The sequence below is a fragment of the Misgurnus anguillicaudatus genome, chromosome 12 (assembly GCF_027580225.2).
Source record: "Misgurnus anguillicaudatus chromosome 12, ASM2758022v2, whole genome shotgun sequence".
Taxonomy (NCBI): Eukaryota; Metazoa; Chordata; class Actinopteri; order Cypriniformes; family Cobitidae; genus Misgurnus; species Misgurnus anguillicaudatus.
In genome coordinates this window covers 19,025,385-19,038,238 of record NC_073348.2, presented here as the reverse complement: position 1 = coordinate 19,038,238, position 12,854 = coordinate 19,025,385, and the positions used below count along the sequence as shown (strand labels likewise).

General features: G+C 38.8%; 1 protein-coding gene across 3 annotated transcripts in view; it reads right to left on the bottom strand.

Annotated features, from left to right (window-relative positions):
* Positions 1 to 12,681, bottom strand: part of exd3 (exonuclease 3'-5' domain containing 3) — a 54,166-nt gene extending 41,485 nt beyond the window's left edge. Inside the window, exons 1-7 of one of the 3 annotated variants that reach the window (XM_055208926.2) lie at positions 12,260 to 12,681; positions 10,392 to 10,459; positions 5,935 to 5,999; positions 2,762 to 3,112; positions 644 to 697; positions 407 to 546; positions 85 to 191 (exon numbers count right to left, since the gene is read on the bottom strand). In XM_055208926.2, coding sequence (XP_055064901.2) covers positions 85 to 191; positions 407 to 546; positions 644 to 697; positions 2,762 to 3,112; positions 5,935 to 5,999; positions 10,392 to 10,416 — 742 coding nt within the window. In that variant the 5' untranslated portion in view covers positions 10,417 to 10,459; positions 12,260 to 12,681. Of the gene's footprint in view, positions 1 to 84; positions 192 to 406; positions 547 to 643; positions 698 to 2,761; positions 3,113 to 5,934; positions 6,000 to 10,391; positions 10,460 to 11,071; positions 11,267 to 12,259 lie in introns of those variants that run through there. The other 2 variants (XM_055208927.2, XM_055208928.2) reach the window with 2 other exon arrangements.
* Positions 12,682 to 12,854: the final 173 nt, after the last annotated feature.

Here is a 12,854-nt window from a genome sequence, read left to right as displayed (position 1 = left end):
ACGATAAAAATACCATAAGCGTGTATTTACATTCCTACCCGTGAGTGTAAAAAATGTGTAGCTACAGAAAACAGTGCAACCTACTGGGGTCGATGCCGAATTTTTCCATTAGCCTGAAGACGTGTTTGCTGAGGAGTTTGGGCTGAATCTGATCCGTCTGATGCTTGGAGAGAACCAGCTGTGGGTACTGACTGGAACCAAACAACAGTCATTAGAGATAAACCAATACACAGAGTTCACACACTTTTCCATTAACCTTTAAAATGTCATTAAGCTTCCAGGACAGGAAATCAGAGATTATAAAAGTATGCATATTTCCATGAGCATGGAACCTTAAATAACACTATTTTGCCAAAATAATGCATATTTTGCATGTTTATAGTGAATGTAGTGCCTATATTTTCACCTGAGCAGAGTCTGGATGTTAAAGCCTGGATCACACCACGAGTCCAGCAGAGTAACAACCCGATGCTGCAGGTTTGGGTGGTCGCGCACATACATCTCCACTAACGACAGCTTATCCAGGAGAATGAGGGGCACACACATCTATCAATACAAATAGAGGAGAGTAAACTAATATGATCTGTACTTCCTAACAGAGTAAGGATCTTGTTATGTATTATGTTGGGGTGGTTGATCTCACCATCTCCATGTCAAGATCTTTCTGAAGTTCCACTTTGACACTGAACACCACCGCCTGTTATACAACACAACGGCGTTACAGCTGCACACACACACACACACAATAAATTTTATCAGTTTTATTTATTAATTTTAATAACCAGAATTCACAATTCTTCTATAATCTTCAGTTCTTATTTCTGTATATTGCAAAAAAATATGTATTAATATGTGACTTGCCGTTTTGGGGTGTGTCCTGTTAAATGCAAATGAGCGGATCTTTGCACTAAATGGCAGTGCCGTGGTTGGATAGTGCAAATTAAGGTGTGGTATTATCCCCTTCTGACATCACAGAGGGAGCCAAATTTTAATGAGCTATTTTTCACATGCTTACAGGGAATGGTTTACTGAGTTGATCCTTTCCACATTTTCTAGGTTGATAGAAGCACTAGGGACCCAATTATAGCACTTAAACGTGGAAAAAGTCAGATTTTCATGATACAGTGAGGAAAAAAAGTATTTAAACACCCTGCTATTTTGCAAGTTCTCCCACTTAGGGCCGATTCACACCGGCTGTGTGGCGTGTGCGTCTCACCTGCGTGGCGTGTCCGTTTTTATTTAGGCTCCCATGTTGGCAGGTTTGACCGTGCACACCTCCTGCATGACACGCACGCCGAAAAAGCGTGCATCCTAGGAATAGGACCGACGCCTATTTTTCACGCCACACGCAAGCGTCTTGGAAGCGCTTCCAGGCAAAATATGTGTCACCTATATCAAACGCGATGCAGCCGCCACGCAACTGACATGCAACAGATACGCCACGCAGCCGGTGTGAATCGGCCCTTAGAAATTATGGAGGGGTCTGAAATTGTCATTGTAAGACCAAAGAGCTGTCCAAAGACACCCCCATGATGCAACCACCCCCATGCTTCACAGTAGGGATGGTGTTTTGGGATGGTACTCATCCTCCCAACACGTTTAGTGGAATTATGACCAAAAAGTTCTATTTTGGTCTCATCTGACCACATGACTTTCTCCCATGACTCCTATGGATCATCCAAATGGTCATTGGCAAACTTAAGACGGGCCTGGATATGTGCTGGTTTAAGCAGGGGAACCTTCCGTGCCACGCATGATTTCAAACCATGACGTCCTCGTGTATTACCAACAGCAACCTTGAAAATGGTGCTTCCAGCTCTTTTCAGGTCATTGACCAGCTCGTCCCGTGTAGTTCTGGGTTGATTTCTCACCTTTCTTAGGATCATTGAGACACCACGAGGTGAGATCTTGCATGGATCCCCAGTCCAAGAGAGATTGACAGTCATGTTTAGCTTCTCCCATTTTCTAATGATTGCTCCAACAGTGGACTTTTTTTTACCAAGCTGCTTGGCAAATTCCCCGTAACCCTTTCCAGCCTTGTGGAGGTGTACAATTTTGTCTCTAGTGTCTCTGGACAGCTCTTTGGTCTTGGCCATGTTAGTAGTTGAATTCTTACTGATTGTATGGGGTGGACAGGTGTCTTTATGCAGCTAATGACCTCAAACAGGTGCATCTAAGTTAGGATAATAAATGGAGTTGAGGTGGACTTTTTAAAGGCAGACTAACAGGTCTTTGAGGGTCAGAATTTAAGCTGATAGACAGGTGTTCAAATACTTATTTGCAGCTGTATCATACAACTAATAGTAAAAAATCATACATTGTGATTTCTGGAGTTTTTTTTTGATTATGTCTCTCACAGTGAACATGCACACACGATGACAACCTCAGACCCCTCCATGATCTCCAAGTGGAAGAACCTGCAAAATACAGGGTGTTCAAATACTTATTTTGCTCACTGTATGTCCCCTTTAAAATGCAAAATACTGGCTGTCTAAGTGGCAATGCAAATATAACAGCCTACCACTACTAGGGCTGCTTGATTATGGGAAAAAATCATAATCCTATTTTTAACACGATTACATCGATTACCTTGTTTTTATAATCGTCTGAATCAAAAATCGAAATCGAAAATTAAAAACTATTAATTGCACAGCCCTAACCACTATAATCACTTGGTTTTCTTTGTATAATATCGGCTCCTGTTTTCAATACAAAAACTGTTACTCCACATTTAATAATAACTGATGACAACTGCTCACACCTCTTTGAAACAGCAGCAGTCTTGCAGGAAGGACACATGGTTTATCAACAGTGGTTTCTCCAGTGAGCTCAGCTGGTAAATGGCCAGCAGTGGATCCATGTACCCTGGCTGTGAGTCTGTAAGGAGTCCCAATGCTTGCTGCTGTAAACTCAGTCTCTCTTCATCCTTGAGACTTTTTAAACTGGCCTTGGGATTATTTGTCCTCCAGCGCATAAACTCTGCTAGAATAAACTGGAACAGGGTTGAAGACTTGCTCTTCTGTGGGGTGGTAAGACAGACCTCCAGCAAATCCAGCAGCTGAGCTAAAGGCTCCTTCATCTGCGAGAAGCTCTCTGCTAAAACCTGTCGCAACTGAAAGAAGAGGAGCAGAGCTTATAATAAAATTAATAATAAAAGCAATTATTAATAAAAGCAAATTTCACACTATATCTGTTTAAAAACAGCCGATAGCCATGGCGGATATAACCGGTCAATCAAAAGAAAACAGGAAAATGCAACCCATTTGAGCTCCCTGTATAAGAAACATTACTAGTTTAATGTTCAATATTAATTACATTAGATAGAATAACATTCAGAAAATGTAATCTTCAGAATTTAGTTAATGCAAGTTAATAAAAGTTACCCACCAAACTATCGGAATCAGCAGATATCAGTGGGAATAATTGCATATATCGGTATTGGTGGGAAAAATTCATATCGGTGCATCTCTAATAAATACACATTAACCTGACAATAGAGTTTGAATTATACGGTTATAAAAAATGAGGGTCACTTACTATTTCTTATTTATAATTTTTCCTACTTTTCCTAATTTTTTTTTACAGATCTACTGTTTTTAAAACACAAAATCATCCTACGTAATGTAAAGAACACACTGTCAAAAAATAACCCCAATATCTTTAATATTGACTAAAGCACTATTTGGACGGGATTAGTTTTCCAAACAACGTTTGAGTTTCAGCGTGTCCCCCAGGACGTCTGTGATTTTATGTACCGATTCGGACGGGATTAAAATGATGCAGGCTATTCCAGAGATGGGAGTGTCTGTTTCATGCATTTGGGCGTTGCAGGAGCACGTGCTCTGGATACGCGTGTTTGTAATGTTAAATATTTTGCTTTAAATGTAAAATCATGACAGAACATGTAATTTATTAATTTAATTATAACAAATCAAAATAAAATATACAAATCCTACTAAAGTAACGTTAGCCTACGTGTTTTATATAACTGTCTGCTTATAACAAACACAAAGTAATGAAGAAATAATGATTGATAAAATTTTATATCTTTATTAATTAACATTACCATTCCGGAGTTGAACAACTTTGAACTGAGTTTCTTATAACATTAATGATATTACAGTGTTTAGTCTTAACAGTATATGATATTCAGCTCGTATTGATTTAATTACTTTATTTTGCCGAATGCGAAAAAACATTCATATCTGAATGAATGGGACTCAGGAAATACAATATACGCGCATTAGTAAGACCTTACGGCAGATCACGTTGGCCAAAACACGAAATGAACCGCGTTTTCAAAAGATATTGCGGGCAAACACAGACATTTGCATGCGGACGGGATTAAATTTCTCAGAGGACCTCTAAATTCGGCGAAAAACAGTAGGTAAATTGCTCTGGAATTTTTACGGAGGTCGTCAGAGGAAAAACACAGACATGGCCGATTCGGACGGGATTAAAAACACAGAGGACCTCTGGAAAACTAATCCCGTCCGAATAGGGCTTAAGTAAGGATATGTCAAAAACAAAAATCAATACTTCAAATCAAAATTTGACGCTCCTAATCTCAGATTATAAAATTTTATCATTAGATTATAAAACTTTAGCCTGAATTTCACAGAGGGGTCACAAATGTTACCAGGGAAATTGTGTTTTGACTAAGCGAAACTAAAATGAATCAAAACTGTTATATTCGAGCATACTTAAAGTACACTGTAAAATTATTAGTTGACTAAACTTTAAAAAAAATAGCAAAAACCTGTTGCGTTATAAAAAAATTATGTAAGTAATTTCCATACCGTTACGTATCTTCTGGTATGTAAGGTTGCTTTGACGTATGTTGTTGCATCTGTGAACCAGATTATACGCAACAGTATAGAAATTGCTTGCTCAATTTAACAGATTTCCAAATTTTTTAAAGTAAACTAATCATTTTAAGGGTGAGGTCAGACTTTGTCTAAAATTTGCAACAATGCATTCTTGGCATTTTATTAACCAGCTTTTTGAGGTTTCACTCAGATGATTTTTAAACTGTATTGAAAGAATTCTGGGCTGTCATTGCCTGCTTTTCTTCATTATTTGGTCCAAATAGTCAATTTTTTATTTTTTTTAAACATTCAGTCACTTGCCTTCAGATCAGAAGAGACTAGAGGTTTATTTGAACGATAGTTTAAGTAAAATTTTAAAAGTTTCTCCCTTATTAGCAAATGCTATTTACACTAGCTTCACCCACTAATGGCTGGTTGGACCATTAAGTTTAAAAAAAGTTTTAAAAAGACTTTAACAATTACTTAAGTGGCGCATGCAGTAGGGCTTAAGGCTTGTGGGACTGGATTTTGACGCGACATCGCTGGATCAAATCCTCCTTTCTTACCCAATAGAAGGCATGCATTGACGTCACTTTTCCACATGACGACGCCGGAACTCGCCCCCGTCGAGTGGCAAACCTTCAACAAAATGGCTGGCTTTCAAAGCAGCTGCGGCTCAAATGCTAGTAAAACTGACTATCATCAGCTTAAATTGGATTTAGTTGGACTTGATAGCAGAGGTGGACAATACTTATTGCGAATTTAATTATATTATTAAACTTATTTTTACCTACTGTAAATAGCATATCGCTAAGAAAATGCTGATATTGTCACTTAGTTTAAACAGAAAATATCTGTGTATATGTGTTTACTTAGTGTAAATATCATTTAAAGCACTTAGTGTAAATGCTGCAGCCTTTTAAAATATCACTTCCTACATTTAAAGTTACTTTATGGACTTTATTTTGAGAATTAATTATAGATTTAATGAATCAGGTATTGAATCGATCCATTTCTAAACCACATTCAAGTTCTTCTCTCACAGCAGGTATGCTGGTCATCTTTTCCCATCTCGACATGCAGCAGATTTGCTCTTAAAGAGATTTTAATGACACGAGTTTCTTACCTCCTCCTGCTCTTTCCTGTTCCACAGGTCAGAGAGGCGCTCCTGCAGGGCAGCCAGGTCAACACCTGCAGCACAAACACATTTCCTGTTTGTCAAATCACTGCCTTTCACAATTCTTCACGAAACTTCTGCTTTAACATTTTGTAGCTTTTCTCCTTCTTATTAAACAGTTATAGTACACCGTCAGAAAAATGATTTATAAATTGTCCCTAGTTGTAACTGGGGCAGTAGTACCCCTTTTGAAACAACACATTTGCACCTAAAGAGATCAGAGTAGTACCTTAAAGTGTATGTATACATATATATACATAAATGGTACATATTAGGACTTTTTAAGGGTACTGCCCCATTGACAGCTTGGGACCATTTTTGACAATTTTTTTCTGACAGAATATCAAGTGACAGAAAATGTGTCAAATTTGTGTCTTTAATCTGAAAAATTTTGACCCAATTTCATTTTCACAGTGTGGGGAGGTCTCTTCTAAACCTTTCAAATGAGAATATGATTTCAATGTAAAGGTCCACAATGTCATTTCTGTGCTTCAAACGAAATTCCATTCTGTCTAACAATAGGCGAAAGGGGAATTTGAAACTCATTTGACAAACTTCACTTTTCCAGTCAACCAAAATCGGCATTCACAAGCCCTTTAACTTCCGTAATATGCCCCGTTTCCGTGAGAAACAGGATATTGGACAAGGTGGTTACTTTAAAGACTAGACACAGTTTTAACTCGCTTTTCCCGCCACCGTGGGACTTAGAGAAACTTTTACCTTTTGAAAAATACACTATTCGGGTTTAACTCCTTCATTTCCTTTGTAATGCACTCCTTGACTCTTTCTCTTAGTCGGCCATTGTTGCATGTGGACACTTCACACCGCATTTGAATCGGTCCGAAAATTAACATTTAATACGCGTAACAGGGAGAAAAGGGAGGGGACTATTGTTGTTGGAGAGGTGTTGGGGCTTTGTGTTTTCGACCAAGAGAACTGCGAGAAGATGAGCCATTTTTCGAAGAGGAAGGTGGGGGTGAGGTAGGAGAGGCCGATCACAATAGAGAAACAGAGGGGAGGTATACGGTGCTTTGAGAAGACCTGAAAGCAACAGACTCTATCATGCTGTGTGGCCAACACTTTGCTTTTCCCTCCCTCTACTTCTTCCCAGGGCCGGTTTTCCTGTCCCCGCTGCCTCTCACCCTCCCCCTCGGCTTCGTGTTTGTCTCGGATATCCCCCGGAAAGGGCAACACGGTGGTCACGGTGTAAAAAATCCAGCCTTCCTGACCTACAGCCTGGGAAAGTGGTGCAAAGGGCTTTTCTCCATCCACTTTCAATGTACAACCCCTCCCACCCATGCCCATCCACCAAGCTGCGGGGTTGCATGTTCCTGCATGGAGCTCATCGCATTTGGCCACAATTTGTCCAATGTAAGCTTAACAAGCAATCTTAAACATTATTTAGACTACTCTTTTCCCATAACTTAGCTTTGCTTTGGTGCGACAGCACCGTGCGAACCTACAAGTGCAATGACACACACCCATATACACACATATATACATGCATACATATTCTTTCATCTTTGTGTCTACCCCACCCTAACCTCATTCTTCAACATACACACACATACATGGGAGGAAAATGGGGCGGAAGGACATTAAGGAATGTGGACTATGCAGCCAGTCAATGGGAAGTGAGAAAGTGAGAGAGTTATTGAAAGAGACAGGTAAACACTTACAGAAGTCCATATTACTTTCACTCAAGGAGCAAAATACCTAATAAAAAACTTGAAGTACACCGAAATCAACTTTTGATTGCCAAGCTTAATTTTTACATGTGACCCTGTCTGTGAAATATGTGAAGCGTTAGCTCAGTGTTAGAGCATTGTGTTAGCAGCGCAAAAGGTTGTGTGTTCAAACCTTGTAAGTCGCTTAAAAAAGGATAAAAGCGTTTGCCAAGTCTCTTAAAGGAAAACACCACAGTTTTTCAATATTTTACCAAGTTTTTACCTCAACTTAGACAAATTAATACATACCTATCTTTTTTCAATGCATGCAATTAATCTTTGTACAACGCGTCGTGAATGTGTTAGCATTTAGCCTAGCCCCATTCATTCCTTAGGATCCAAACAGGGATGAATTTAGAAGCCACCAAACACTTCCATGTTTTCCCTATTTATAGACTGTTACATAAGTAGTTACACGAGTAAGTATGGTGGTACAAAACAAAACGTGCCGATTTCCTAAGCGGATTAAAAATGAGAACTATATTGTATGGCGGAGGAGCACTTAGTTTGCAGCACTTCCATCTCGGGCACAGTAATATTGACGGAAGTTTGAGCGAGAGAGGGAGTAGTCAGGAGTCATGATGTTACTGCGTGCTGACTCATGTAACAGTCTTTAAATAGGAAAAACATGGAAGTGTTTGGTGGCTTCTAAATTCATCCCTGTTTGGATCCTAATGCTGCGTTTACACCAGCCGCGGTAGAGGCGCCAAGTGCAAGTGATTTCAATGTTAAGTCAATGTGAAGACGCATTGATGCGCGTCTGGAGGTCTCACGGCGAGAATGAGGCATTTAGCGCGGCACGGTAGACACGATTCCACCTCATTCGTGCGTCTAGTTGGCGAAAAATTGAACGTTTGGCGCGGTGCGCAAATAGTGCTTTTTGTGCATTTTGCGTTTGACGCGAATTTGCGGCTGACGCCCGAGTTGAAAAATTAGAATTTTACCGGATATTCGAGCCGTGTTAACCAATCAGAAGCTTGCTTACTGCTGAGGCGGCAGCCCCGCCCGGAGTCACTCTTTCATGGTGGAGGAGCAAGGGCTGTAACGATATATCGTGTGTCGCATTAAAAAGACCTGTCTAAAATCAAATCTGCATCGCGATTCTGTGTTTCATGCGCAGCTTGTGCGTGTACTATGACGTTTTGGTCTGTAAGAAGTCCGTTATTAATCTAAAATCCTTATGAGTCTGAGTCGTTTATAATGTGCATTTAAAAAAGCAACACTCGTTAAACAAAATCATTCAAAATATTCTTTATCATCATGAAAATACCTGAAACAATCTGAAGAACGATAGGATATACATATTCCTGTAGACATTTCCTGGAATAGGGTTCGTAATGCTACTTCTTCTGTTGCACAATTGGAGTTTCTGCACGAGAGCGCCCCCTGGCTTTTGGATGTGGCGGCATTTCACCGTAATTCATTCAAATTCATTCATTGAGAAAACACGCATTTGCACGATAAATCGTTACAGCCCTACCCGGAGCCATACGACAAGTTCTTATTTCTATAGAGACAGGAATAAAAAGGACCTCGCTTGGAAGAGTGTTAGTGAGGACATTGGGCAACCTGGTAAGTTGTAAATACACATTTCACTTTTGAGTCACACGACGTTTATCAACCCGCAGCATTCCCGCAGTTTTTTTAAAGGGGAGAGAGAATGAAAAACCATTTTTACCTTGTCTTTGTTGAATAATGGTAGTCTACCCACATTCACGAACATACAAAAAGTGCTAGACATGCTAAACATCTCAGTCTCACAGAAATTCCTCTTTTAGAAATGTCAGCAAGAAAACGGCCCAATCTGAAAAACTGATGCTTATGACATCACAGGCATCTAACTGCCCCTCCCCTTTAAAATAATTGGCTACATTTTTTGAGTGGCAGCAAAGTCGGCCAATCAGTAATGAGATTGCAAGTTAAGCCAGTAGGGGGAGCCAAATAGGTGCAAAACCACTTGTTTAAAATCCCCCTCCCTAATAGAGCTATCTGAGAGAGGTTTTTAGGAAGCTTCTATGGCATTACAGACCCAAACAAAAACATTTTTGTCTACATGTCACATCACAGAACAAGGATAAATACCCTGTTCAATCATTCTATGTCACCTTTAAACTATTTTCCCCATAGTAAGGTGACCAAATACAAACCGTTAACTCTCTCGATAAATGCACAATCAACATCAGTCATCTTGCAAACAGACAACCGCATAGCACTTGCCCCCCCACAAGAAGCGGATTTCGCCTCTGACGCGCGTCAAATGCTTGCTTTTCCACGTGTATACTTCGCTCTAGACGCGCGAATGCATTCAAACTGTTCAAGCGGCAAACTAGGCGTGGTAGATGCGATTTTGACGCCTCAAACGCGGCTAGTGTAAACGCAGCATAAGGAATGAATGAGGCTAGGCTAAATGCTAACACATTCACAACGCGCTGTACAAAGATTAAGTGCACGCATTAATTTGTCTAAGTTGAGGTAAGATTATACTTAAAAATTTAAAAAGAGTGGTGTTTTCCTTTAATCTAATGATGACATTAGGAGCATCAAATTTGATTTTGATGTCTTTACAATATTCTGTGCTCATTAAATAACTTGGGGTCCCTCCCACATTGTAATAAAGCACAACTATTAAAAGAAAACCTTTGCAAAAAGTGTGCAAGTGTGTCTTTTATGTAAACGTACCCTTTGATTGTCTTTCCAGGCTCATTCTTGCTCACCTGGTGGCGCTCTGAGTTCAATACGTCCACACCCTGTTCCAAAGAATGAAGGTCATTATTGAGAATGATTGTACAACACATGAACAAACATATACCCGGTGCAGGTCTGTTTAACAGGTTAGAACGAGGTTAAACATGCATTGTTTAATTGTTTATTCCCTTAACATTCTAACCAGGTTTATAACTAATCGCAAGATTTGTTTTGTGCACTTTATTCCCAAATCCCAACCAAGAAATTCGTTTAGAAATGCCAGCTATGATTGCCGAGTCAGGATTTGCCAGACGTAGTCAAAGGAATATGATTTTTTCCTCTTTTTATGTAGCAATTCCCAAAAATATGCGGCTTTGCAGCTGGTGTTAATTTCTTCATACTGTGCATGCAAGTCAAGTTCTCAAACATTCTCACGCCGTCAGCAAAAAAAAACAACAACATTTGTTATACGTGATTCTCTTTAGTTTCTGCAATGCTTCGGGGGTAACGTGCAAGAAAAAAACAAATGAAGATTTACAATCATATTGAAAAGGGAAACATGAAACATAAGGTTTTTGTCTAGTTTGTCAACTTAACAGTTAAAGTAACTCGTGTTGCGAACAAGTGCCGCAGGTGTCAAGACTCAAAAATCACAATCGAGTATCCACACGTACACATTTCATACATATACACACAAACAGAGTTTTCCTCCCTGTGGGAACAGCAGCTCAGGGAAAGGCAGTCTGCCAGCTGGCTTAGCGATGGGGTTTTGAGACTCTGTTTTGTTTTTTTGGTTTGAAGTCTGGACTGTTTCTCTCAGCAGTCTGGAGGGAGACTCGTGGCACCAACGCCTAAAATCTCTCGGACCTGTAATTCAAATCTTCTCTGGTCTTTACTGACATCTAGTGGACACAGATGGTTTACAGTATGGAATCCATCTCCCAGAAGGGGTAAAATCTTTGCATATTTAGCTGAGCTTTCTGGCTATTTTAGTTTTTGTACTTTTGTATTGCATTTATATTAATATTTATATTAATATAAATATACAGTCGAACTGAGTAAGTTTTAATACAAATGGGATTTTTCTTTAAAAAAAATGTGACGGGATATAACTGGCAGTATGTGGTGACGCTTCGCGTCTATTGGCGTTGTGGGAGTAGATCTTTCGTTATTCAAACGATGTATACATGACGCAAACAATAGAGGCACGCGCCCAATCGCATCAGGACGCTAAACTAAAAGCGATCAAAGCGCCGTAATTTTACGCTGCATAACCCTCATTAGTGGTTATTTTTAATAAATGTGTTGTACCTTGTGCAACTTATATCAAATGATTTAATGCTTCAACATTACATTTTTGTCATTAATGACCAGAGTAAAAGTACAAGAATCTAAAAAAAAAAATAGAATACAAAAAATCCTCAAGTGTAAAACTGTTGGGTCAGTAAGGGTTAGGTAAAAACCTTTCCATTGACATTTTAAAACAACAGTAGGACTTAACTAATGAATGAATGTGCTTTATAGCTTTGTGCCTACAACCATTCCCTGGAAATACAAATGGCACTACATGTTGCCTGTTTTTATCAAACAAATACTGCCGATTGTCAACCGTTTAAACAAAGTTGTACTAGATCAATTATATATTTTGATTATTTCGTTTCAGAACAGCTGTTTTACTTCAGCGTCTTATAATATAATTTTAACTTGACAGGCTAATGTCAACTTGCTAGTATGTCATCAACACATTTGCTGTGCTTTTCATGACATTTAAAACTATTTGTTTTAAAAACAAAACAATTATATTATGTAATTGATTAAATGTTACTATATAAACGTGTTTCTTGTGAAAATGTTCAACTTACTTAGAACGTGGATGTCCAACGAGAAGATGTGAAATAAATCTTTACATATATCCGGGCGGAACCATTGCATGCCAGAAATGTTTATTATATACATTTAACGATGTGACACGCGAACTCAGTGGGAATATTTATTCACATGCGTAGTGCAGATTCTAGACTGCCAAAAATTTTATAATATATAAAATATCAAACAGAAATAGTTTAGTATTTTATGAAAGATTAACTTCAATAACATTTAAGGCATACGCTTTGAGCATAAAAGAGTTAGGGCGCCATCTAGTGACGGACGGTTAAAACTTTTCGGTTAAGAAATTTCCACGTGCAACGAAATAATTTAAATAAATAATAAAAAACACGGTAAATAGCGAAACTTTACGCTTTTTTCTAACTCCTTTAATGACAATTTACAAACGTCTTCCAAATGTGTCGTGAAGTCCCGTGTGTATTAAATATATTTGGAGTGTCCAGGTGCGTTCGACTTAATGCGGCGCAGAAAGAAATAATAACATGATAACATAATAATAAACATGTTTTGACAAAAATGTTAAAAAATGGATTTATCTCGTTTTGCAACGAAACTCTTCATATATATTCT